The sequence below is a fragment of the Lissotriton vulgaris genome, chromosome 2_2 (genome assembly GCF_964263255.1).
Source record: "Lissotriton vulgaris chromosome 2_2, aLisVul1.2, whole genome shotgun sequence".
Taxonomy (NCBI): domain Eukaryota; kingdom Metazoa; phylum Chordata; class Amphibia; order Caudata; family Salamandridae; genus Lissotriton; species Lissotriton vulgaris.
The window spans coordinates 11,433,546-11,457,249 of NC_141688.1; the positions used below are offsets into that span (position 1 = coordinate 11,433,546).

The 23,704-nt window shown below is 49.2% G+C and overlaps 2 protein-coding genes across 2 annotated transcripts; both read right to left on the minus strand.

Moving 5' to 3' along the window:
- Positions 1-7,507: 7,507 nt before the first annotated feature.
- On the minus strand, positions 7,508-14,700 carry LOC147728935 (uncharacterized). Its single transcript, XM_086959853.1, has 3 exons — positions 14,600-14,700; positions 7,643-8,632; positions 7,508-7,598 (listed from the first exon to the last, which is right to left on the minus strand). The coding sequence occupies exons 1-3, from the start codon at positions 14,698-14,700 to the stop codon at positions 7,508-7,510; spliced, it is 1,182 nt and encodes a 393-aa protein (XP_086815979.1).
- Positions 14,701-16,126: 1,426 nt separating this feature from the next.
- On the minus strand, positions 16,127-23,319 carry LOC147728936 (uncharacterized). Its single transcript, XM_086959854.1, has 3 exons — positions 23,219-23,319; positions 16,262-17,251; positions 16,127-16,217 (listed from the first exon to the last, which is right to left on the minus strand). The coding sequence occupies exons 1-3, from the start codon at positions 23,317-23,319 to the stop codon at positions 16,127-16,129; spliced, it is 1,182 nt and encodes a 393-aa protein (XP_086815980.1).
- Between the last annotated feature and the right edge of the window lie 385 nt (positions 23,320-23,704).

Below are 23,704 nucleotides of genomic sequence, written 5' to 3' on the forward strand. Positions count from 1 at the left end.
TGAGAGGTGTTACCTCGAAACCGGTCCGGTCCTCGGATGCTTGATTCCGTTCTGGGAAGGACATGGCTTTTGTAGTTCGGACTGGACTGTTCCCATGGGGCAACAGGGTCAGAGCTGATTTGCATATCGCCATTGTCTAACCCAGGGTGGTGTGGAGTGCAAAAAACCGATGGATTTAGGCCCAGATCTTTTGACTGGGGGAATGTGTGACATTGATCCACATTCGGTCCATCACTTGTTGTTTTTGCAATTGCCGCCCTTAGTGCGCTGGGGATGCCCAGACGTGGGTCCCAGGCACTCCACACCACTTGGAGTCAAGCTAGCCGGGCTGATGAGAGGTGTTACCTCGAAACCGGTCCGGTCCTCGGATGCTTGATTCCGTTCTGGGAAGGACATGGCTTTTGTAGTTCGGACTGGACTATTCCCATGGGGCAACAGGGTCAGAGCTGATTTGCATATCGCCATTGTCTAACCCAGGGTGGTGTGGAGTGCAAAAAACCGATGGATTTAGGCCCAGATCTTTTGACTGGGGGAATGTGTGACATTGATCCACATTCGGTCCATCACTTGTTGTTTTTGCAATTGCCGCCCTAAGTGCGCTGGGGATGCCCAGACGTGAATGCAGGCCATGTATGTATCCACTCTAAAGCTGCACTTATGTGATGTATGCAGAGTAGGGGAAGTGTGGCCCTGAGCCCATGGCCGGAGCCATGGGGTGTGGGGACGGGTCAAAGGCGTGGCTAAAAAATAATAAACAGGATGTATTGTGTTATCTTTCAGATGAAGGCCTAGAACGGAAAAAACGCACCTTCAAAGATACGGAACAATAAATTAATGTCAAACCAATCAAAGGGAAATGCACTGTTTTATGCTCTGAAGCTTCAGTGGGTGAATGCGACCCCTGCAGATGTTTGCGTTCGACCACAGTCACATCCATGAATCCTTCCTCGCACCGGGGAAGAGTGACCTGTGCACTTATAGTGCTACGAGGTTGTACTCTGGGAGGAGTGTGACCCTTGCGGATGTCTCTGTGCCACCAGAGAGTCACAGCTGTGAATCCTTGAGGCAAGAGAACTGGGAATTTTAAGGATAAAATCTGCACTACTATTGAAATACCATATATTGTATCGGAATAGAAGGTGCTGTGTCCAGACACGTGATTCCCACACGGGCCTTAAGGAAGATAGGCAACCGACCACCCAAGAAAGATAGTTTTGAAAGTTGGACAGCACCCTTCAAGAGTTATACACTGTTGCAAAACTTTCGTTAAAAACATACAAATGAACAAAGTATTAGTTTTCCCAAATGTTCAGATAAGACACACAAAAGTTATGACTTGGATTTTCTTTCTTTTATTCAATTTTTATTCTTTATTTTCTTTTTTTGATAGTTGCGAATAGCCGACGCGTTTCGTCCGTTGCCCGACTTCTTCAGGGCTTGAAACAATCTGTCTGATGTCGTGTTTCACATCCGTCTCAGTCAGGCTTTCATGGTGTTTCTTTTATTGCTTGGAGAATTGTAAGCAAGGTCACAAATCCTAGTCACAGTCGTTGTCGACAAAGAAGCAAAAGCAGGCCCGCAGTAAGGTCAAGGGGCTGGAACATACAGGAGCATCAAGCTGTGAATCCTTCCCTGTACCCGGGAAGAGTGACCTGTGCACTTATAGTGCTGCGAGGTCGCACCCTGGGACATAGCGCACTCTGTAAACGTTAAATAGTATTAGACGAAGCATTAGGCTGTGCAAAGTGTGTTAAAACATTTCATGTTTGAGATCACAGAAGTCGTTTGTGTACATGTCTCTTAAAAGCACGCACTCCAGAGCTCCCTGGTAACAGCTTTGGGTTCCTAATATTTAAGGCACCAAGACGTCTCAAGTGACTTCATCAATCAAAGCCTGAACCGGCCCAAAGCAGCCTTTACATTTGCTTAGTAGCCTATTCCTTAAAAATACCTTTCTCACAGGCACTCGGGTGAGAAGGTTGCTTTCTGTTTAGTCCTCTGTACCTCCCTCCCCCTTTTACTTTCAGCAGGGCCACCTCAGTTTAACATTAACCACCCACGGACCATTGCTTTTCACAAACAAATAAGGGGACTGGTTTGTAAAATTTAAATAAAAAAGAAAGGACCCGCCGCTCCCTATTAATGCAGCCCACCTCTACGAGTTCCCACAATATCGATAATAACCCAATGTATATAGCGCTTTATACCGCGCGTTAGTAGTTTCTACGCGCTGTGAATAACATGCTTGTATTACCAAATGTAATAGGAGTCTATGTACCGGCCTGAGCGTGGCTGTCAGGGTGCGAAGAAATGACTTCAGGGCACCGCGGGTGCCAACAGCAGGGTGGGGAGAGAGGGAACACCCCTGCCCCCTGGTGTCTGGGTCCGTACCCCTAGAAGTGAAGGTCTGCCCCCCATCACCCCCACCCCGCTGAGATGCACCCCTTCCACCGTGAGGTGCATGTCCCCACTCTTTCATGGCCCTACCCACCTGTCAACCTCTCTCTCACACCTAACTGCGTCCTTCGCCTCACCTACAAAGAGGGGGTTCATTTTCCGTTAAGCGCCTGGTTTTCCAGGTGGAGAGGTGGGCGTAATAGAAATATCAGAAATAAACAGAAAACCCTTAATTTATAAATAAACAGACACTCTGAGGAACCCTGTCTGTGGACCCGTCGGAGAGGCAGTGGGGACACACCAGAAGAGCCCTATCTACCGCCCCAACACACACAAAGTACGGGCAATAAAAGTGGAGGACCCGGGTCACCACCCTACCGCATAATTATAAATGAGAACATCACATAATAATACAAATTTGCTACTTGTCACAGCGCTTCCAGCCCGTAAGCTGCCTCCAATCACTGTAAGCAGCGGGTCTTGATCTCCCTCAACGACTCTCGCATAACGTGAAAAATTAGCTGATTTTACATAAAACAGTCAATAAATAAATACACTGTACACCGTGGGGGAGCGGGGATGATGGACTGAGAAATATAAAAACATCAGGTTTTAGAAAAGACGGTGACATCATAATAATACAAATTAGTTGCTTGTCACAGCTCTTCCAGCCCTTAAGCCACCTCCAAGCACTGTAAGTAGTGGGTGTTGATCTCCCTCTTCGACTCTCGCATTATGTGAAATGTCAGTGTTTAGTTACTTCGTCCCGTGAAATGGATCCCCAAAAAATAATTGAACAATCCCGTGAATGGTGTGCGCGCGCCACAGGAGACGTGCTTGCCCGAAACCATGTGACAGCCTATTGGTGTCTATTACGCGCACCAAGCGCATAATAGACACCATTAGGCCGTGGGCGGAGCAACGCGCCCGCCTTTGGCCAATTGCATGCAGTCTTTTATAAAAAGGCGCACGCAAAGGCCAATGGGGTAGCACAAAAGGAATCGCACATGCACGAGCATGTGCGATTCCTAGGTCAGTGATAAAACCCCGTTTTTCCATTATAAAATGCCTCGCGCTGACAGCACTGCTTCGCAGTGCAACGCAGGTCGCGAGACCTAATAAATATTTCAGCATTCCCTTTTGTTAACTGTGAAGAAATACCAGGCCCTTTCTCATTATGGCCACCGGGTGGACCACTTACTCTATCTGAGACCGTCACAGGATTCAAAATTTGAAAACATTTGTGACAAGAATTTTCAATTCTAATAAGGACAATGAGGCGAGGATTATGCTAATCTCATTTCTTTAATAGAAATGCCCAGCAGCCGTAGAAACAGATAAAAAAACCACAATACCCATGAACCCTTGGGCAATAGCCATAGAGTCTATGCTATATAAGGCCGTGTAGATAGTCACACTTCCTCTTTCTTTGGTGAGAAATTGTTCAAGGAAACCAGAAAGGCAAACATGGAAAGTCAAATAAGGAACACCATCTCCAAACTAGGACAACGCAGGAGAATCCAGAACGGCAACGGCAGAAGAAGACAGGAATCACAATCCTCAAAGGAGCAGGCAGGAAAAACCAGGCCTCAACGAAGAGTCGTCACTTGGGATCAGACCCTGAAAAGAGATACAGAGACGTAATACACATTCCGTACAACCATGAGCATACAAAAGAAGGGCTGGTAGAAAAACAAGTCAATGGCAATTTATCAACATGAAGAAATCCAGGAACATATGTACAGCAACAATAATGTATACCGAACGGGTGGGATAATACTCGCCTCCTTGTCCTTAATAGAATTGAAAATTCTTGTCACGAATGTTTACAAATTTTGAATTCTATTTCAGGACAGGAGGCTCCAATTATGCTTGTTTGAAGCTGATCCACCACAACAGAAGCAACATGATCAATAGGCTTATAATAAAAGGTTTTAGAAACAGAATCAGAGGACCAATCTGCGGCCTTCATAATATCAAACAAAGTGACACCCATTGAGAAAGCCTTGGAAGCCATAGCTCCACGAGCAGAGTGTGCCCCAAAGATGGACACACCAATTCTAGCCTCTGCCATGAGCCAACGTACCCAACGAGCCAAATAGCCGGGGTAACGGGGCGAAAAGGCTTCTGCAAAGCAATCAACAACTGACCTTACATGTCAGAACGAAAAGAAGAAGTACTTACTTCTTAATCCTTGAAACATTGAACAACACAAAGATTGGGATGAGCAGGGAAAGACGGATAGGAAATGAACGCAGCATTGGTCTTCGTAAGCTGAGAGAGACGAAACGTGACACCCTTTGGAGTAAAGCTGCGCCCGGCCAGATCTAAAGCGCGGACATCAGACACCCGCTTGCAGGAAACCAGGCACAATAACATAGTCAGCTTGGCTGACAGTTGTTTACGGGAGAGTAAAGAATTGACCGGCCAGGCTTCCAGGAAACGCAACATAACCGACACGTCCCATAATGAAACATATTTAGGACGCGGAGGAGTGGCAAGTCGGATACCTTTGAGCAATTTAGCAACTAAAGGAGGTTCACCCACCAGTTTACCGTCTACGTGGAGATGGCCCGCGGAGATAGCAGAATGGAAATTGTTCACCGTGCAATATGCCAAACCAGATGAAGCAAGCGAGGCCAAAAAGTTACCCATCACAGAAATATCTGCTGATGCTGGATCAACTTTCCATTGAATACACCAGTCACACCAATGCTTCCAAGAACCTCTGTAGCGTTTGTGGGTACCTGGAGACCAGGCGTCACTGATGAATCTGGAATCGTCTGCAGAAAGGCCCGGGACCGACCAGCTTTCCCTGAAATCCGCCACGCCAGTAGAAGGAGAGAGCCTGACAGAATCAGGGGGTGCAGATTCTGAAGAGGATCGAGCAGGAGATTCCATTTCTGGGGAAGAAGGAACAGCATCGGACAAGCCATCTGCAGGAGAACTGGGAACCACGCCTGAGCCCTCCACAGAGCAATCAAAATCAGCTCCGCTTGATATCGCTTTGTGTAAGCCAGGACTCTTGGGATCATCATAAACGGGGTAGAGGCACAACCAGAGTCGCAGGCCACGGTTGGAGAAAGGCATCCGTGGCCAGGGCTTCCGGATATGGCATCCAACTGAAGAACAGCGGGAGCTGGGTGTTGAGGCTGGAGGCAAACAGGTCTATCCGACACTGGCCCCAGGCCCGAAGAAGACGACGGAACACACGTGGATGGAGCCTCCAATCGCTGAAGTCCCTCAGGTGTCTCGAGTTCCAATCCGCAATGAGATTGCTGTGGCCGGGGAGATACTCCGCAATAACAGTTGCAGACAAAAGTGCCAAAAATCCTTGGCAATCTCCGCCAGTAACTTTTACCGGGTCCCCCCCAGCTTGTTGATGTAGCGGACTGCTGATACATTGTCCATGCGCAGAAGTATACAGCAGTTGGTCTGAAGGGGAGAGAGGCAACAAATTGCAAAGAGCCCGCCAGGAGCTCCAGGCAGTTGATGTGGAGGGAAGGCTCCTGGGGAGACCACCGACCCCCCGTCGAGACCGGACCACAGTGGGCCCCCCATCCCCAATGACTGGCATCCGACTCTATCACCACTTCCGCCGCGGAACCGAAGAGGGCTCGACCATTCCAAGCCCCTATATGATCCAGCCACCATTGCATCTCCGACCTCGCGTCCTCCGAGAGAGGAATCTGATCCGAGTATCTGAGGCCGTTTTGGAGATGACGAATCTTTAGGCGCTGCAGAGCTCTGTAATGCAGCGGGGCCGGGAAGACCGCCTGTATGGAAGAAGCCAAGAGACCGACTACTCGTGTTAACAACCTCAATGATACAGTCAGTTTTGTAATAACCGAAGTCAATTCCCTCTTGATATACCGAATCTTTTGATTGGGTAAAAGCAGCTGACATGAAAGAGAGTTGACTTTGGAGAATTTAGATATAGCCTGTGCGTTGGGGAAATATATGAATAAAGTTAGGCTGTTCCTCAAATGCGCAGAAGAACATGTATAGTGTAGCCCTTATCTTTGAATAAAGGTGGAGATACTAAGGGACAATAGTAGTAAAAATTGCATTCTGAAGAAGGTATATATAATAAAATTTTTAGCGATTTTAACAAATAAATGTTATTATACTCCATTTTAAAAGGAACAAGAGAAGTTAATTTTCATGTATCTTGAGGTGTAATTGTGGTCTTAATTTTATCCTGTATGCTGCTGCTCTTTTTCTTGTTGAATATTGCCATGTTTTGCTGCTGTCTTTTCTTTTATCACGGAATGTGGAATGTACTTTTAAGGTTTTAACAAATCAAATAAAGTTTTGTTTGACTGACTGATTGACTGACTGACTTTGAAACCCAAGAAGTTTATCACTTGAGTCGGGCACAACACAGACTTCCGAGCGTTCACCAGAAAGCTGAGTGATTTCAAGAGGTCTATGGTCCACTCCAGATGAGACATCAGCCTGAGAGGACAGTCCGCCAGAAGGAGGATGCCGTCCAAGTAAATGATCAACCGAACTCCCCGACTGCGAAGAGATTCCACGACCAGCCTCAACAATTTCGTGAAGCACCAAGCTGCTGGCGAGAGGCCGAACGGGAGAACCTGATACTCGTACCAAGTCCCTTGCCAGTGAAACTGGAGGAAGCGGCGATGTGGACGGAAGATGGAAATGGACAAGTAAGCGTCCTTGAGGTCTAGACGAACCATCCAGTCCTTCTCGCGCCGAAGATCCCGCAACAGATGGATTCCCTCTATCTTGAAGTGTCTGTAGACTACTCCTCCATTGAACTCTTTGAGATTGAGCACCAATTGTGAGCCCCCTCCCTTCTTCTCTGTGAGGAAGACCGTGCTAACGAACCCCTGTGGATGATGCACGGTTGGAGCAATCGCCCCCTTTAAGAGAAGGGACTTGAGTTCCTCAGTGATGAACTCCTGATCCCTTTGTGAAAAACAAAGAGGAGAGGGAAGATGGGATTGACGTTGGGGCTGATAAAACTCTATCTTGTACCACTGGACCGTCTCCAGCACCCATGCATCGCTGGAGATCAAGCGCCAATTGTCTAGGAAAAAACGTATCCTACCCCCCAGAACAACATTGCATGCAGGAATCAGGCTCACCTGAAGTTGCGGAATCTTGATATCCACCAGAGTTTCCACCGGAACGTCCCTTCCTGTACTGGCCACGGCCCTTTTTGGAGGGATAGAAGTTTGATCGTTGGGAGTAGCCGGAATCCTGATTCCCTCCTCTGTGGGACTGGTACCCTCTCTGGTTGGGTTGTTGTTGACAACGGCTGAACGAGCGTCCCCTGTTTCGTCCGGCCATACTGAAAACCGGATGAAAGGCTTGTCGAAGTGAGGCCTGGGCTTTGTCTAATCCACTGAAAGTGTTGACAAACTGGGTCAGTTTCTTCAAAAATGGCTGACTAAAAAGCAAACCCTGAGCAGCAGGCCCTGACTCAGATGTGGAAAGCTCTGCCAGTTTGGGGTCGAGTTTGAGGAGAATAGACCGACGCCTCTCACTGGAGAGCGTGCAATTGGTGTTGCCTAGTTGGCCAATGGCCCGCTGAGCCCATTCGATCAGCTCATCGGGATCAACCATCGTCGATGACTCCTTTGCCATGAAGCTGAGATCCAAAATCTTGGTAAGGGGGCCCAGCAGATCCAGGACCTTGTCCTGGCACAAACACCAGGACCGGTCCAGACCCTTCTTTGGGTCCTTAGCAAACTTACGCAGGTAAGCCACCATGGTGGGATCCACCTCTGGTGTGTCTGCCAGGTTATTTTCCAGATCTGGTCTGGGACACTCTGAGCGCAGACGAGCACGAACCTCCTTTTCAAAAGGCTGACGGATATGTTGTTGCACATACTCCGCCACCGCCGCGGATGGGAGCCACGCAGTGGACTGTGGATGTACAATGTCCGTGGGTTCAAAGGTCAGACCGGGAGGATGAGTTGGGGCATCCACAAAATGCTCTTTGCACTTTCTCTTTTTTGGAGGAGGAGGTGAGTGATCCGAGAATGAAGAAGAAAGGTGGTCATCACTTACAGCATCATCCGCAACTGCCTTGGATGTGGAGGAGGACAGAGACTGTGCCAACCTGCGAAAGTCAGAGGTATGAGGGTTGCCTGGAGACGCCGTGGACTTTTTCAAAGCAGGCACCCAACCTTGTTGCTGAGCATATTTAGTTACATGGCGCTTAAGGGGTGTAATAGCGCGAACTAGCGCCTTATTCATGGAGACATCAAGTTTCAAGTTTATTTATTTATGATTTTGGAACTCATATGAGATCCACATAAAAGAATTAACAAATTAAATACAATACCTTATAATCCTGAGCACGATACAACGAAAAATAGACGGTTTAGACATAAATAAACATTTGTAACCATTCTAATATATCGCTAAGAAACATTTAAAAAAATTATATAATTTAAAACAGAACATTTCATTTGGAGGGTTGTGAATAGCAGCAAGGAAGGTAGTAGCTGAAAGAATACTCAATTGAAGACAAATAGGTTTTAACCACTTACGCCTATGCACCGTTAGGGCCGGACACACAAAGATGACATGATGCATATCCTGAATATTGCTATTACAGAAGTCACATAATGATGAGGTGCCATACCATCTGGACATTAGGGAGTTCAAAGGAAGTAAATCCTGCCTCAATAAAAACAGTAAACGCCGGACTCCGTGAGGGAGATTCCAAACAACATATGGTTGGGCTTTCCTCATTAGACAAGAGTCTATGGCTGGGGTAATGCCATTCTTCGCCATACAAGCCTCCCTATCCAATCTAAAACCTAATTCCCAGGAGGCCAAACTTCAGAGTAGATTTCAGCTGATATGCGGATAGAGTGAATAGAACTGATGCATCCAATTGCAAAAGATCGGCAGCAATTCTAAAATTCTTTACAATGAGTGAGTGTTCGTTAAAATTTCCCAATAACTCAGTTTTTATAAGGTACCTTAAAGTGCCAGGATCTCCCTTTGCCAGGTTATAAACCCAACGCACAATTTCTGATAAGCCTTGAACCCAGCTACTACGTAAGCCAAATTCCTGTCTAAGGGCGGCTGTTGACGCTAGACTACGTAGAATTTTGCCTTCCGTTGCATTCATGAAGCTCCAACTTTTCATGTCAACTATTTCCATGCCATAAAGTGATGATGCTGGAATTTTTGTTCGATATACCTCCAGCAGTGTCGCAAAGTGCCTTCTACCAGTAGCCTTATAGAATGTGATCAAACTCTTCCCTTGGGCAATAGCTTTCCGTGTATTATTAGCTATATGAGCTTTTTCACTTGAATTACTAGTAACTATTTTTCCAAGGAAAATGTAAGATTGTACTACATCTAGTCTTTATCCCCCTACAGACCAGTGAAAGTTCGCATATTTTGACTTTTTCCTCCCCGCCAGGCACATAACTTTACTTTTGCAATATTTATCTTTAAATTATGTTTCTCCGCATATTCATATAAGGCACGCAGGCGACTATTTAGACCTTTCGGTGTGAGATCCATGATCAGCATACATTAGGCATGCAATTGAGGCACCCCCCAAGAACGGAACTATACCTTTGCTTGCAGATAAAACCTGGGGGAGATCAGCTATATACAAGGAAAATAACAGAGGAGCCAATAGGCAACCCTGTTTTAAACTGTTTGTTGTGGAAATTACTCTAGATAACCCTCTATCCCCTCCCATCAATACTCTGCACCAGGTGTCTGAGTGCAAGGCTCGAACTAAATTAATGAGAATAGGTGGCATTCCTAAAGCAGATAACTTTCTCCACAGCAAGGATCTGTCCACTTTATCAAAGGCTGTGGAGAAGTCAATAAAGGCGCCGTAAACTCCCCCTCCATGAACCTTGACATATTTCTCTATTATGACCTACAATGCAGTCACATTATCTAGAGTGCCATGCTTTTGCCTAAACCCAGTCTGTTCATGGGGTAAGATTTCAGCCATAAGCACCCAGTCATTAATCGAGTTAAGAAGGCATTTAGCAAAAACCTTGCCTATCGCATCTAAAAGAGCGATATGACGATAGTTTTGAGACAAGTCTCTAGCTTCTTTCTTGAAGAGGGGGACTAAGATGCTCCCTTTCCAGTGGAAAGTCTGAAGATTTCTTCACTAATTACCTAAAGAAAGTTCCTGTAAGCCTCCCCATTCATACGTCTGTGAGGATGGTGCTGGAGGGGGCGAGGAAGGATGTTTTCAGACATGCCTTTCCCTGGTTTCTGGCTGGGAGGTATCCCTTGCTGGGATTCGCAGAGGAATTTCCGGCTGTGGTAAGAGTGGATTACCTGCTGGCTGGTATGGCGTCTCAGAGCCTGGTGGTGTCTGAGGATGCAGTGCCTTCTGATCCTGGGGACAAGCGGGTTGAGGGGGCCTTGAAGTAGTCCTTTGCAGCCTCTAATCTTGCAGTTCGGTCTGCAGCTTACACCAGCTATCTTGTTCAGTCGCTTCTTAAGGACTGTCGGGTATTTCTGCACAGCTCATGCAGGATGTGGATCCCTCTGGGTCTTTGTCTGTGTTGTAACAACAGTTGTGTTTTATGGCAGACTTGTCCTTCGACTCCCTTAGTGCTGCGGCGGCGGCTGCTGGGTACTCGGTTGCTGCTAGGAGGCAGTTGTGGCTTATGTCTTGGAAGGCGGAAACTGCTCAGAAGGCGGCCATGATGAAGATTTCCTTCACGGGTCCTAAGCTGTTTGGGGAGCCTTTGGAAGCTTTGATTAAAAAGACAGCTGATTACAAAGAATTGTTGGCTCCGGTCCGCTCTTCTCGGAAAGGGAAGTTTGCGGGTTTTAAGCGGGCTTTTGGGCAGGCGTTTCAATCTAAGATAGCAGCTCAGCCCTTTCGTGGTAGGGAACGTGGCCGGGGTGTCCCTTCCTTCCACCTGTCCCGGGGTCGACAGGGTGCTTCCTCTTCTGCAGGTCCCTCCAAGTCGTGACTATGTGATGAATTCCTTGATGGAGCCGGTCGGGGGTCGCCTCTCCTCTTTTTTACCAGTCTGCGTGGAGTTTGTTCGGGATCTGTGGGTCCTACAGGTGGTATGGCTGGGCTGAAGAATAGTATTTCGGACTCCTCCGGTGGATGTGTTCAAGGCTGCCCCTGTTCCCAGGTCTCAGGCAAGATGTGATGCTCTTTTGGACGAAGTTCGGGACTTGGTGTCAAAGGGGGCTGTGGTGAGGGTGCCTGTGAGTCAACAAGGTCAGGGGGTTTACTCAATCCTGTTTTTGATCCGGAAGCCAAATGGGGTCTTCCGTCCGGTCCTGGTTCTGACGGCGGTGAACTTGTGTATCCCTGATTGGTCATTCATTATGGTGACTCTACAGTTGATTCTTCCCTTCCTGTCGGTGGGGGATTTCCTGACTTCTCCTGATCTCCGGGACGCCTATTTTCATGTGCCAGTGCACGCGGATTCACAGAGGTTCCTGCGTTTCTGTGTAGGGGTGGATCACTGCCAGTTCCTGTCTGTCTCTCCGAGGGTGTTTGCTGAAATGTTGGCGCCCTTGGTGGGTTTGTTGCATGCTCAGGGTAAACAGGTTTTACCTTACTTGGTCGATTGGTTGATTTCTTCCTCTTCTTTCCTTCGGGCTCAGTCACGTTCCCGGGAGGTTTGCAGTCTCCTTCTACGGTTCGGGTGGATTCTGAACTTGGTGTAATCCCATCTTCACCCCACTCAGAAACTGTTGTTCATTGGGGGAGTGTTCAACACCAGGTTGGGAAAGGTCTTCCTGTCAGAGCCCCGCAGACTGACTCTTGTGCACGAACTGAAAATGGTGTTGGGGGTTCGATCTTCCACGGTTTCCCATTGGTTGCGTGTCCAGGGGCTGATGTCCGCAGCTGTGATGATTGTTCCGTGGGGCTCGTTTACACTTATACCCCCTGGTGAATCATCTTCTGGGGCATTGGGATCCGGCCTCTCTGGTTTACGAGCTGTTGGTTCTGGGGAGTGTGTCCATCGCCCGGGAGTTGTCCTGGTGGCTGTTGGTTCGGCACCTCTTTCAGGACTCGCCCTTTGTGTCCCAAGTGAGGTGTTCCTGACAACCGACGCCAGCGTCCTGGGTTGGGGTGCGGTCCTGCGTCAGGAGTCGGTGCAGGGTCTTTGATCTGTGAAGAGAGGCGGAAATGTTCTCGGATTGGCGGGAATTGAAGGCGGTTCAGTTGGTGTTGTCTCATTTTCTGCCTTGGATCCTCCAAAGGGATGTGATGGTGCGGTTAGACGACACGGTGGTGGTGTGTTATATCAACCGCCAGGGGAGTGCGAGGGTGGCTTCCCTCAATTTGTTGGCTCAAAGTATCAGTCTGTGGGCGGAGCCTAACTTGTTTTCTCTGAGGGCTTTAAATCTGCCTGGGATTTTGAACTCTGAGGTGGATCGCCTGAGCAGGGTGTTTCCCTCCCTGTCGGACATGTGCCTGTCTCTGGAAGTCTTTGGTTGCCTGATGGCCCGGTTCAGGGTCCCGGTGGTGGTCCTGTTTGCAGCCCCGGGGAACGCCTTGAGGGAGACGTTTTGTTCTCTGGTTCGATCTGCCGCGGTTTGGAAGGTGGATGCCCTGTCCTTCCGGTGGGAGGGGGGCCTGATGTTCGCCTTTCCCCCTATTGCTCTAATTAGGCGTGTCCTGCTGTAGGTCAAGCTGGATCGGGCTTCTGTGATCCTGGTTACTCCGGGTTGGTCCAGAGGCCTTGGTTCCCTCTGTTATTGAAGTTGGCTGTGGGGCCTTGCTGGAGGTTGCCGGTGGTCCCTTGTCCCTTGTCATTTCCCCCTCTGTCTCTGGAGTGTCTGGCCCGCCTGAGACTGTCGGGTTGGCTGTTGAAAGGTTGACCCTTGTGGCATTGGGGTGTTCTCCTTTGGTGGCGGGGTTTATTCAGAGGTCCAGGCGCCCTTCGACTCTCATATCCTATGCCGGGCATAGGGTTTCTTTTCAGTCTTGGTGTACGGCGCGTGGGTGGTCTGCTTTGGAGGCGGATCCGGTGCATGTCTTGTACTTTTTGGCGGCTGGCTTTGACTTGGGTCTGGCTGTGTCCTCCCTGAGGGCTCAGTGGGCTGCTGTTCGGGCCTTTCGGGGTTCGGTCTGTGACCCGGTGGTTCCCCTGGTGTCCCGTTTGTTTCGGGGTTGCTTCCTTCCGAAGCCTGTCATTCGGACCTTTGCTCCTAATTGGGATCTGCCTCTGGTTTTGGGGGCTTTGCAGGGAGCTCCCTTTGAGCCTCTGCTGGAGGTGTCTGTGAGGTTTCTGACGATCAGGGTGCTGTTCCTTGTGGCTGTTACGTCGGCTCGGCGGATTGGGGAGTTGGGCTCCTTGCTTTGTTCGGCCCCTTTTTTACGTTTATTTTCCTGCTCGGGTGGCACTGCGGCCTGATCCTTCCTTTGTTCCCCAGGTCCCTTCCTCTTTCACTGCTCTGCGGATCTGGTTTTGCCTGTTTTATCTCCTGATCCTCTTTCAGGGTTTGAGGTGCGGCTGCGCTCTTTGCACGTTCAGAGAGCTCTATAATTCTATTTGATGTGTACTGAGCCGTTTTGTAGGGTAGAATCCCTTTTTGTGACTTTTGGACTGGCTGGTCAAGGTCTGAAGCCTTCTGGGGCTACCCTCAGTCGTTGGCTGTGGTGGGCTGTTAGTGCTGCATATGTGGCCTGTGGTGTGTTGGCTCCGGGGTCTGTTCAGGGTCGATTGACTCGAGGGGTGGCGGCTTGCTGGGCTTGTTTTCAGGGGGCTTCCATGGCTGAAATCTGCAGGGCTGCTACCTGGGGTTCTCCACACACCTTTATGTCCCATTATCGTTTGGTGGTTGGGGGTACTGATTCTGCTGGGTTTGGGGATGCTGTGTTGCATTCTGCTCCGGTGGTGTGACTTTTTTATGTGCTTTAATAAAGTCTGCTTTTTGCTACTGAGTGAAGCCGATTATTGCTTTGGTATCTGCTCATGTAGTTAGGACTGGGACGGGGAGGGCTGACGAGGAGGTAATGACCAGTTACTCACCGTTGATATTCATTACTCCCAGTCGTAGCCCTCCCCGTCCCAGTCCAGGTTCCCATCCCTCCCTCCCTGTTCGGCTTCTTGTGCTTGTTATGTACAGGTTGTTGAATGGCAGGTCACAGGGTTATATGCCTCAGGGTATGGGTGTGGCCTGGAGGGAAGGGATGGGTTTCAAGTTGCTTGGGAGTTTCTGGTGGGAGGAGCTATCCTCCTTATTCATGGAGTGTTGCACTCCCCTGTCAAGAGCCTCCACCAAGTCCTGTTCCAGAGATTCTGACGCCTCCTCCTCATAGTCCCCTTCCTCATCATAATAATAATCACTCATTGTACACTAGAAGTGTAATAATATGCCCACTAGGTATGATAATGTTACCAAAGGCAAAATTCAGGGGGAGTGAAAAAACCCTGCAGCAAGTCAAGACACTGCAGAAAAAACTGTGTCAAAATTGAGTAGAGGGTGGAGGGAGGGCTTGCTGCCAATAAAAACTCACTCTAGGCAGAGCCTATGCCAATTAATTCAGCCGGGGACCTTTTGCAGTCTCTGGCGTCAACAGGGGTTAACTGTGAGGCTGTGGGCGTGCACGTCGCTCTGGACGGTCTTCTCTGAAGCTCCGGTATGTGAGGAATGCTCGGAGCGCCGGAAACAGCAGCCGTGCATGCGCGGACACCGGCAACCTCATCAGGAAAAGAGCAGCTTGCGCCGCAAGCGCGAGGCTACCTAACCCCTAAACTCCCACTCCACAACGAGAAACAGGACACGGGCACCACGTGCCCGGTCACCAGGGAGGTGACACACGCTCCCAGATGCGCAACGCCGCAAGACACGAAGCGGAACAAAGATGCAGTAACACGGCATGAAGCGCAAGCAACGCGCTTAGCAAGTAACAATTCAAAACACTTCAAACATCAAAGAGGTAAGATAAAAGCACTTAACTGGCTGCGGAGCAGCAAAGAAAGAGTAAGTGGGACTATCTACACCCCCTTATATAGCATAGATTCCATGGTTATTCCCCAAGGGTTCATGGGTATTGTGTTTTTTTATCTGTTTCTATGGCTGCTGGGCATTTCTATTAAAGAAAGGAGATAAGCATAATCGGAGGAGCCTCCTGTCCTGAAATATAATTATTTCCCTTGTGATGACTCGTTTCTTGTTATATTTCTTTTTAGCTTGAAGAGAGGCAGACACTGCACGTGTGCGTGTTCTGCCCCTTCCATTCCTTCCACGAGCAGACGAGGAACGGGAGAGCTGCCTGCCACCAGTGGTGAGTTTAATGCTATGGAGAGGTGTTGTGGACGGAAGATGGAAATGGACAAGTAAGCGTCCTTGAGGTCTAGACGAACCATCCAGTCCTTCTCGCGCCGAAGATCCCGCAACAGATGGATTCCCTCTATCTTGAAGTGTCTGTAGACTACTCCTCCATTGAACTCTTTGAGATTGAGCACCAATTGTGAGCCCCCTCCCTTCTTCTCTGTGAGGAAGACCGTGCTAACGAACCCCTGTGGATGATGCACGGTTGGAGCAATCGCCCCCTTTAAGAGAAGGGACTTGAGTTCCTCAGTGATGAACTCCTGATCCCTTTGTGAAAAACAAAGAGGAGAGGGAAGATGGGATTGACGTTGGGGCTGATAAAACTCTATCTTGTACCACTGGACCGTCTCCAGCACCCATGCATCGCTGGAGATCAAGCGCCAATTGTCTAGGAAAAAACGTATCCTACCCCCCAGAACAACATTGCATGCAGGAATCAGGCTCACCTGAAGTTGCGGAATCTTGATATCCACCAGAGTTTCCACCGGAACGTCCCTTCCTGTACTGGCCACGGCCCTTTTTGGAGGGATAGAAGTTTGATCGTTGGGAGTAGCCGGAATCCTGATTCCCTCCTCTGTGGGACTGGTACCCTCTCTGGTTGGGTTGTTGTTGACAACGGCTGAACGAGCGTCCCCTGTTTCGTCCGGCCATACTGAAAACCGGATGAAAGGCTTGTCGAAGTGAGGCCTGGGCTTTGTCTAATCCACTGAAAGTGTTGACAAACTGGGTCAGTTTCTTCAAAAATGGCTGACTAAAAAGCAAACCCTGAGCAGCAGGCCCTGACTCAGATGTGGAAAGCTCTGCCAGTTTGGGGTCGAGTTTGAGGAGAATAGACCGACGCCTCTCACTGGAGAGCGTGCAATTGGTGTTGCCTAGTTGGCCAATGGCCCGCTGAGCCCATTCGATCAGCTCATCGGGATCAACCATCGTCGATGACTCCTTTGCCATGAAGCTGAGATCCAAAATCTTGGTAAGGGGGTCCAGCAGATCCAGGACCTTGTCCTGGCACAAACACCAGGACCGGTCCAGACCCTTCTTTGGGTCCTTAGCAAACTTACGCAGGTAAGCCACCATGGTGGGATCCACCTCTGGTGTGTCTGCCAGGTTATTTTCCAGATCTGGTCTGGGACACTCTGAGCGCAGACGAGCACGAACCTCCTTTTCAAAAGGCTGACGGATATGTTGTTGCACATACTCCGCCACCGCCGCGGATGGGAGCCACGCAGTGGACTGTGGATGTACAATGTCCGTGGGTTCAAAGGTCAGACCGGGAGGATGAGTTGGGGCATCCACAAAATGCTCTTTGCACTTTCTCTTTTTTGGAGGAGGAGGTGAGTGATCCGAGAATGAAGAAGAAAGGTGGTCATCACTTACAGCATCATCCGCAACTGCCTTGGATGTGGAGGAGGACAGAGACTGTGCCAACCTGCGAAAGTCAGAGGTATGAGGGTTGCCTGGAGACGCCGTGGACTTTTTCAAAGCAGGCACCCAACCTTGTTGCTGAGCATATTTAGTTACATGGCGCTTAAGGGGTGTAATAGCGCGAACTAGCGCCTTATTCATGGAGACATCAAGTTTCAAGTTTATTTATTTATGATTTTGGAACTCATATGAGATCCACATAAAAGAATTAACAAATTAAATACAATACCTTATAATCCTGAGCACGATACAACGAAAAATAGACGGTTTAGACATAAATAAACATTTGTAACCATTCTAATATATCGCTAAGAAACATTTAAAAAAATTATATAATTTAAAACAGAACATTTCATTTGGAGGGTTGTGAATAGCAGCAAGGAAGGTAGTAGCTGAAAGAATACTCAATTGAAGACAAATAGGTTTTAACCACTTACGCCTATGCACCGTTAGGGCCGGACACACAAAGATGACATGATGCATATCCTGAATATTGCTATTACAGAAGTCACATAATGATGAGGTGCCATACCATCTGGACATTAGGGAGTTCAAAGGAAGTAAATCCTGCCTCAATAAAAACAGTAAACGCCGGACTCCGTGAGGGAGATTCCAAACAACATATGGTTGGGCTTTCCTCATTAGACAAGAGTCTATGGCTGGGGTAATGCCATTCTTCGCCATACAAGCCTCCCTATCCAATCTAAAACCTAATTCCCAGGAGGCCAAACTTCAGAGTAGATTTCAGCTGATATGCGGATAGAGTGAATAGAACTGATGCATCCAATTGCAAAAGATCGGCAGCAATTCTAAAATTCTTTACAATGAGTGAGTGTTCGTTAAAATTTCCCAATAACTCAGTTTTTATAAGGTACCTTAAAGTGCCAGGATCTCCCTTTGCCAGGTTATAAACCCAACGCACAATTTCTGATAAGCCTTGAACCCAGCTACTACGTAAGCCAAATTCCTGTCTAAGGGCGGCTGTTGACGCTAGACTACGTAGAATTTTGCCTTCCGTTGCATTCATGAAGCTCCAACTTTTCATGTCAACTATTTCCATGCCATAAAGTGATGATGCTGGAATTTTTGTTCGATATACCTCCAGCAGTGTCGCAAAGTGCCTTCTACCAGTAGCCTTATAGAATGTGATCAAACTCTTCCCTTGGGCAATAGCTTTCCGTGTATTATTAGCTATATGAGCTTTTTCACTTGAATTACTAGTAACTATTTTTCCAAGGAAAATGTAAGATTGTACTACATCTAGTCTTTATCCCCCTACAGACCAGTGAAAGTTCGCATATTTTGACTTTTTCCTCCCCGCCAGGCACATAACTTTACTTTTGCAATATTTATCTTTAAATTATGTTTCTCCGCATATTCATATAAGGCACGCAGGCGACTATTTAGACCTTTCGGTGTGAGATCCATGATCAGCATACATTAGGCATGCAATTGAGGCACCCCCCAAGAACGGAACTATACCTTTGCTTGCAGATAAAACCTGGGGGAGATCAGCTATATACAAGGAAAATAACAGAGGAGCCAATAGGCAACCCTGTTTTAAACTGTTTGTTGTGGAAATTACTCTAGATAACCCTCTATCCCCTCCCATCAATACTCTGCACCAGGTGTCTGAGTGCAAGGCTCGAACTAAATTAATGAGAATAGGTGGCATTCCTAAAGCAGATAACTTTCTCCACAGCAAGGATCTGTCCACTTTATCAAAGGCTGTGGAGAAGTCAATAAAGGCGCCGTAAACTCCCCCTCCATGAACCTTGACATATTTCTCTATTATGACCTACAATGCAGTCACATTATCTAGAGTGCCATGCTTTTGCCTAAACCCAGTCTGTTCATGGGGTAAGATTTCAGCCATAAGCACCCAGTCATTAATCGAGTTAAGAAGGCATTTAGCAAAAACCTTGCCTATCGCATCTAAAAGAGCGATATGACGATAGTTTTGAGACAAGTCTCTAGCTTCTTTCTTGAAGAGGGGGACTAAGATGCTCCCTTTCCAGTGGAAAGTCTGAAGATTTCTTCACTAATTACCTAAAGAAAGTTCCTGTAAGCCTCCCCATTCATACGTCTGTGAGGATGGTGCTGGAGGGGGCGAGGAAGGATGTTTTCAGACATGCCTTTCCCTGGTTTCTGGCTGGGAGGTATCCCTTGCTGGGATTCGCAGAGGAATTTCCGGCTGTGGTAAGAGTGGATTACCTGCTGGCTGGTATGGCGTCTCAGAGCCTGGTGGTGTCTGAGGATGCAGTGCCTTCTGATCCTGGGGACAAGCGGGTTGAGGGGGCCTTGAAGTAGTCCTTTGCAGCCTCTAATCTTGCAGTTCGGTCTGCAGCTTACACCAGCTATCTTGTTCAGTCGCTTCTTAAGGACTGTCGGGTATTTCTGCACAGCTCATGCAGGATGTGGATCCCTCTGGGTCTTTGTCTGTGTTGTAACAACAGTTGTGTTTTATGGCAGACTTGTCCTTCGACTCCCTTAGTGCTGCGGCGGCGGCTGCTGGGTACTCGGTTGCTGCTAGGAGGCAGTTGTGGCTTATGTCTTGGAAGGCGGAAACTGCTCAGAAGGCGGCCATGATGAAGATTTCCTTCACGGGTCCTAAGCTGTTTGGGGAGCCTTTGGAAGCTTTGATTAAAAAGACAGCTGATTACAAAGAATTGTTGGCTCCGGTCCGCTCTTCTCGGAAAGGGAAGTTTGCGGGTTTTAAGCGGGCTTTTGGGCAGGCGTTTCAATCTAAGATAGCAGCTCAGCCCTTTCGTGGTAGGGAACGTGGCCGGGGTGTCCCTTCCTTCCATCTGTCCCGGGGTCGACAGGGTGCTTCCTCTTCTGCAGGTCCCTCCAAGTCGTGACTATGTGATGAATTCCTTGATGGAGCCGGTCGGGGGTCGCCTCTCCTCTTTTTTACCAGTCTGCGTGGAGTTTGTTCGGGATCTGTGGGTCCTACAGGTGGTATGGCTGGGCTGAAGAATAGTATTTCGGACTCCTCCGGTGGATGTGTTCAAGGCTGCCCCTGTTCCCAGGTCTCAGGCAAGATGTGATGCTCTTTTGGACGAAGTTCGGGACTTGGTGTCAAAGGGGGCTGTGGTGAGGGTGCCTGTGAGTCAACAAGGTCAGGGGGTTTACTCAATCCTGTTTTTGATCCGGAAGCCAAATGGGGTCTTCCGTCCGGTCCTGGTTCTGACGGCGGTGAACTTGTGTATCCCTGATTGGTCATTCATTATGGTGACTCTACAGTTGATTCTTCCCTTCCTGTCGGTGGGGGATTTCCTGACTTCTCCTGATCTCCGGGACGCCTATTTTCATGTGCCAGTGCACGCGGATTCACAGAGGTTCCTGCGTTTCTGTGTAGGGGTGGATCACTGCCAGTTCCTGTCTGTCTCTCCGAGGGTGTTTGCTGAAATGTTGGCGCCCTTGGTGGGTTTGTTGCATGCTCAGGGTAAACAGGTTTTACCTTACTTGGTCGATTGGTTGATTTCTTCCTCTTCTTTCCTTCGGGCTCAGTCACGTTCCCGGGAGGTTTGCAGTCTCCTTCTACGGTTCGGGTGGATTCTGAACTTGGTGTAATCCCATCTTCACCCCACTCAGAAACTGTTGTTCATTGGGGGAGTGTTCAACACCAGGTTGGGAAAGGTCTTCCTGTCAGAGCCCCGCAGACTGACTCTTGTGCACGAACTGAAAATGGTGTTGGGGGTTCGATCTTCCACGGTTTCCCATTGGTTGCGTGTCCAGGGGCTGATGTCCGCAGCTGTGATGATTGTTCCGTGGGGCTCGTTTACACTTATACCCCCTGGTGAATCATCTTCTGGGGCATTGGGATCCGGCCTCTCTGGTTTACGAGCTGTTGGTTCTGGGGAGTGTGTCCATCGCCCGGGAGTTGTCCTGGTGGCTGTTGGTTCGGCACCTCTTTCAGGACTCGCCCTTTGTGTCCCAAGTGAGGTGTTCCTGACAACCGACGCCAGCGTCCTGGGTTGGGGTGCGGTCCTGCGTCAGGAGTCGGTGCAGGGTCTTTGATCTGTGAAGAGAGGCGGAAATGTTCTCGGATTGGCGGGAATTGAAGGCGGTTCAGTTGGTGTTGTCTCATTTTCTGCCTTGGATCCTCCAAAGGGATGTGATGGTGCGGTTAGACGACACGGTGGTGGTGTGTTATATCAACCGCCAGGGGAGTGCGAGGGTGGCTTCCCTCAATTTGTTGGCTCAAAGTATCAGTCTGTGGGCGGAGCCTAACTTGTTTTCTCTGAGGGCTTTAAATCTGCCTGGGATTTTGAACTCTGAGGTGGATCGCCTGAGCAGGGTGTTTCCCTCCCTGTCGGACATGTGCCTGTCTCTGGAAGTCTTTGGTTGCCTGATGGCCCGGTTCAGGGTCCCGGTGGTGGTCCTGTTTGCAGCCCCGGGGAACGCCTTGAGGGAGACGTTTTGTTCTCTGGTTCGATCTGCCGCGGTTTGGAAGGTGGATGCCCTGTCCTTCCGGTGGGAGGGGGGCCTGATGTTCGCCTTTCCCCCTATTGCTCTAATTAGGCGTGTCCTGCTGTAGGTCAAGCTGGATCGGGCTTCTGTGATCCTGGTTACTCCGGGTTGGTCCAGAGGCCTTGGTTCCCTCTGTTATTGAAGTTGGCTGTGGGGCCTTGCTGGAGGTTGCCGGTGGTCCCTTGTCCCTTGTCATTTCCCCCTCTGTCTCTGGAGTGTCTGGCCCGCCTGAGACTGTCGGGTTGGCTGTTGAAAGGTTGACCCTTGTGGCATTGGGGTGTTCTCCTTTGGTGGCGGGGTTTATTCAGAGGTCCAGGCGCCCTTCGACTCTCATATCCTATGCCGGGCATAGGGTTTCTTTTCAGTCTTGGTGTACGGCGCGTGGGTGGTCTGCTTTGGAGGCGGATCCGGTGCATGTCTTGTACTTTTTGGCGGCTGGCTTTGACTTGGGTCTGGCTGTGTCCTCCCTGAGGGCTCAGTGGGCTGCTGTTCGGGCCTTTCGGGGTTCGGTCTGTGACCCGGTGGTTCCCCTGGTGTCCCGTTTGTTTCGGGGTTGCTTCCTTCCGAAGCCTGTCATTCGGACCTTTGCTCCTAATTGGGATCTGCCTCTGGTTTTGGGGGCTTTGCAGGGAGCTCCCTTTGAGCCTCTGCTGGAGGTGTCTGTGAGGTTTCTGACGATCAGGGTGCTGTTCCTTGTGGCTGTTACGTCGGCTCGGCGGATTGGGGAGTTGGGCTCCTTGCTTTGTTCGGCCCCTTTTTTACGTTTATTTTCCTGCTCGGGTGGCACTGCGGCCTGATCCTTCCTTTGTTCCCCAGGTCCCTTCCTCTTTCACTGCTCTGCGGATCTGGTTTTGCCTGTTTTATCTCCTGATCCTCTTTCAGGGTTTGAGGTGCGGCTGCGCTCTTTGCACGTTCAGAGAGCTCTATAATTCTATTTGATGTGTACTGAGCCGTTTTGTAGGGTAGAATCCCTTTTTGTGACTTTTGGACTGGCTGGTCAAGGTCTGAAGCCTTCTGGGGCTACCCTCAGTCGTTGGCTGTGGTGGGCTGTTAGTGCTGCATATGTGGCCTGTGGTGTGTTGGCTCCGGGGTCTGTTCAGGGTCGATTGACTCGAGGGGTGGCGGCTTGCTGGGCTTGTTTTCAGGGGGCTTCCATGGCTGAAATCTGCAGGGCTGCTACCTGGGGTTCTCCACACACCTTTATGTCCCATTATCGTTTGGTGGTTGGGGGTACTGATTCTGCTGGGTTTGGGGATGCTGTGTTGCATTCTGCTCCGGTGGTGTGACTTTTTTATGTGCTTTAATAAAGTCTGCTTTTTGCTACTGAGTGAAGCCGATTATTGCTTTGGTATCTGCTCATGTAGTTAGGACTGGGACGGGGAGGGCTGACGAGGAGGTAATGACCAGTTACTCACCGTTGATATTCATTACTCCCAGTCGTAGCCCTCCCCGTCCCAGTCCAGGTTCCCATCCCTCCCTCCCTGTTCGGCTTCTTGTGCTTGTTATGTACAGGTTGTTGAATGGCAGGTCACAGGGTTATATGCCTCAGGGTATGGGTGTGGCCTGGAGGGAAGGGATGGGTTTCAAGTTGCTTGGGAGTTTCTGGTGGGAGGAGCTATCCTCCTTATTCATGGAGTGTTGCACTCCCCTGTCAAGAGCCTCCACCAAGTCCTGTTCCAGAGATTCTGACGCCTCCTCCTCATAGTCCCCTTCCTCATCATAATAATAATCACTCATTGTACACTAGAAGTGTAATAATATGCCCACTAGGTATGATAATGTTACCAAAGGCAAAATTCAGGGGGAGTGAAAAAACCCTGCAGCAAGTCAAGACACTGCAGAAAAAACTGTGTCAAAATTGAGTAGAGGGTGGAGGGAGGGCTTGCTGCCAATAAAAACTCACTCTAGGCAGAGCCTATGCCAATTAATTCAGCCGGGGACCTTTTGCAGTCTCTGGCGTCAACAGGGGTTAACTGTGAGGCTGTGGGCGTGCACGTCGCTCTGGACGGTCTTCTCTGAAGCTCCGGTATGTGAGGAATGCTCGGAGCGCCGGAAACAGCAGCCGTGCATGCGCGGACACCGGCAACCTCATCAGGAAAAGAGCAGCTTGCGCCGCAAGCGC

What these genes read in the sequence shown, in the direction of transcription:
- LOC147728935 (XM_086959853.1), bottom strand. Translation starts at nt 14,700, where the DNA reads ATGAGTGATTATTATTATGATGAGGAAGGGGACTATGAGGAGGAGGCG. An exon ending in CTTGACAGGGGAGTGCAACA is followed by an intron (nt 8,633 to 14,599) that starts CTCCATGAATAA and finishes GAAACTTGATGT; the next exon opens with CTCCATGAATAAGGCGCTAG. An exon ending in CAGAGAGGGTACCAGTCCCA is followed by an intron (nt 7,599 to 7,642) that starts CAGAGGAGGGAA and finishes AACGATCAAACT; the next exon opens with TCTATCCCTCCAAAAAGGGC.
- LOC147728936 (XM_086959854.1), bottom strand. Translation starts at nt 23,319, where the DNA reads ATGAGTGATTATTATTATGATGAGGAAGGGGACTATGAGGAGGAGGCG. An exon ending in CTTGACAGGGGAGTGCAACA is followed by an intron (nt 17,252 to 23,218) that starts CTCCATGAATAA and finishes GAAACTTGATGT; the next exon opens with CTCCATGAATAAGGCGCTAG. An exon ending in CAGAGAGGGTACCAGTCCCA is followed by an intron (nt 16,218 to 16,261) that starts CAGAGGAGGGAA and finishes AACGATCAAACT; the next exon opens with TCTATCCCTCCAAAAAGGGC.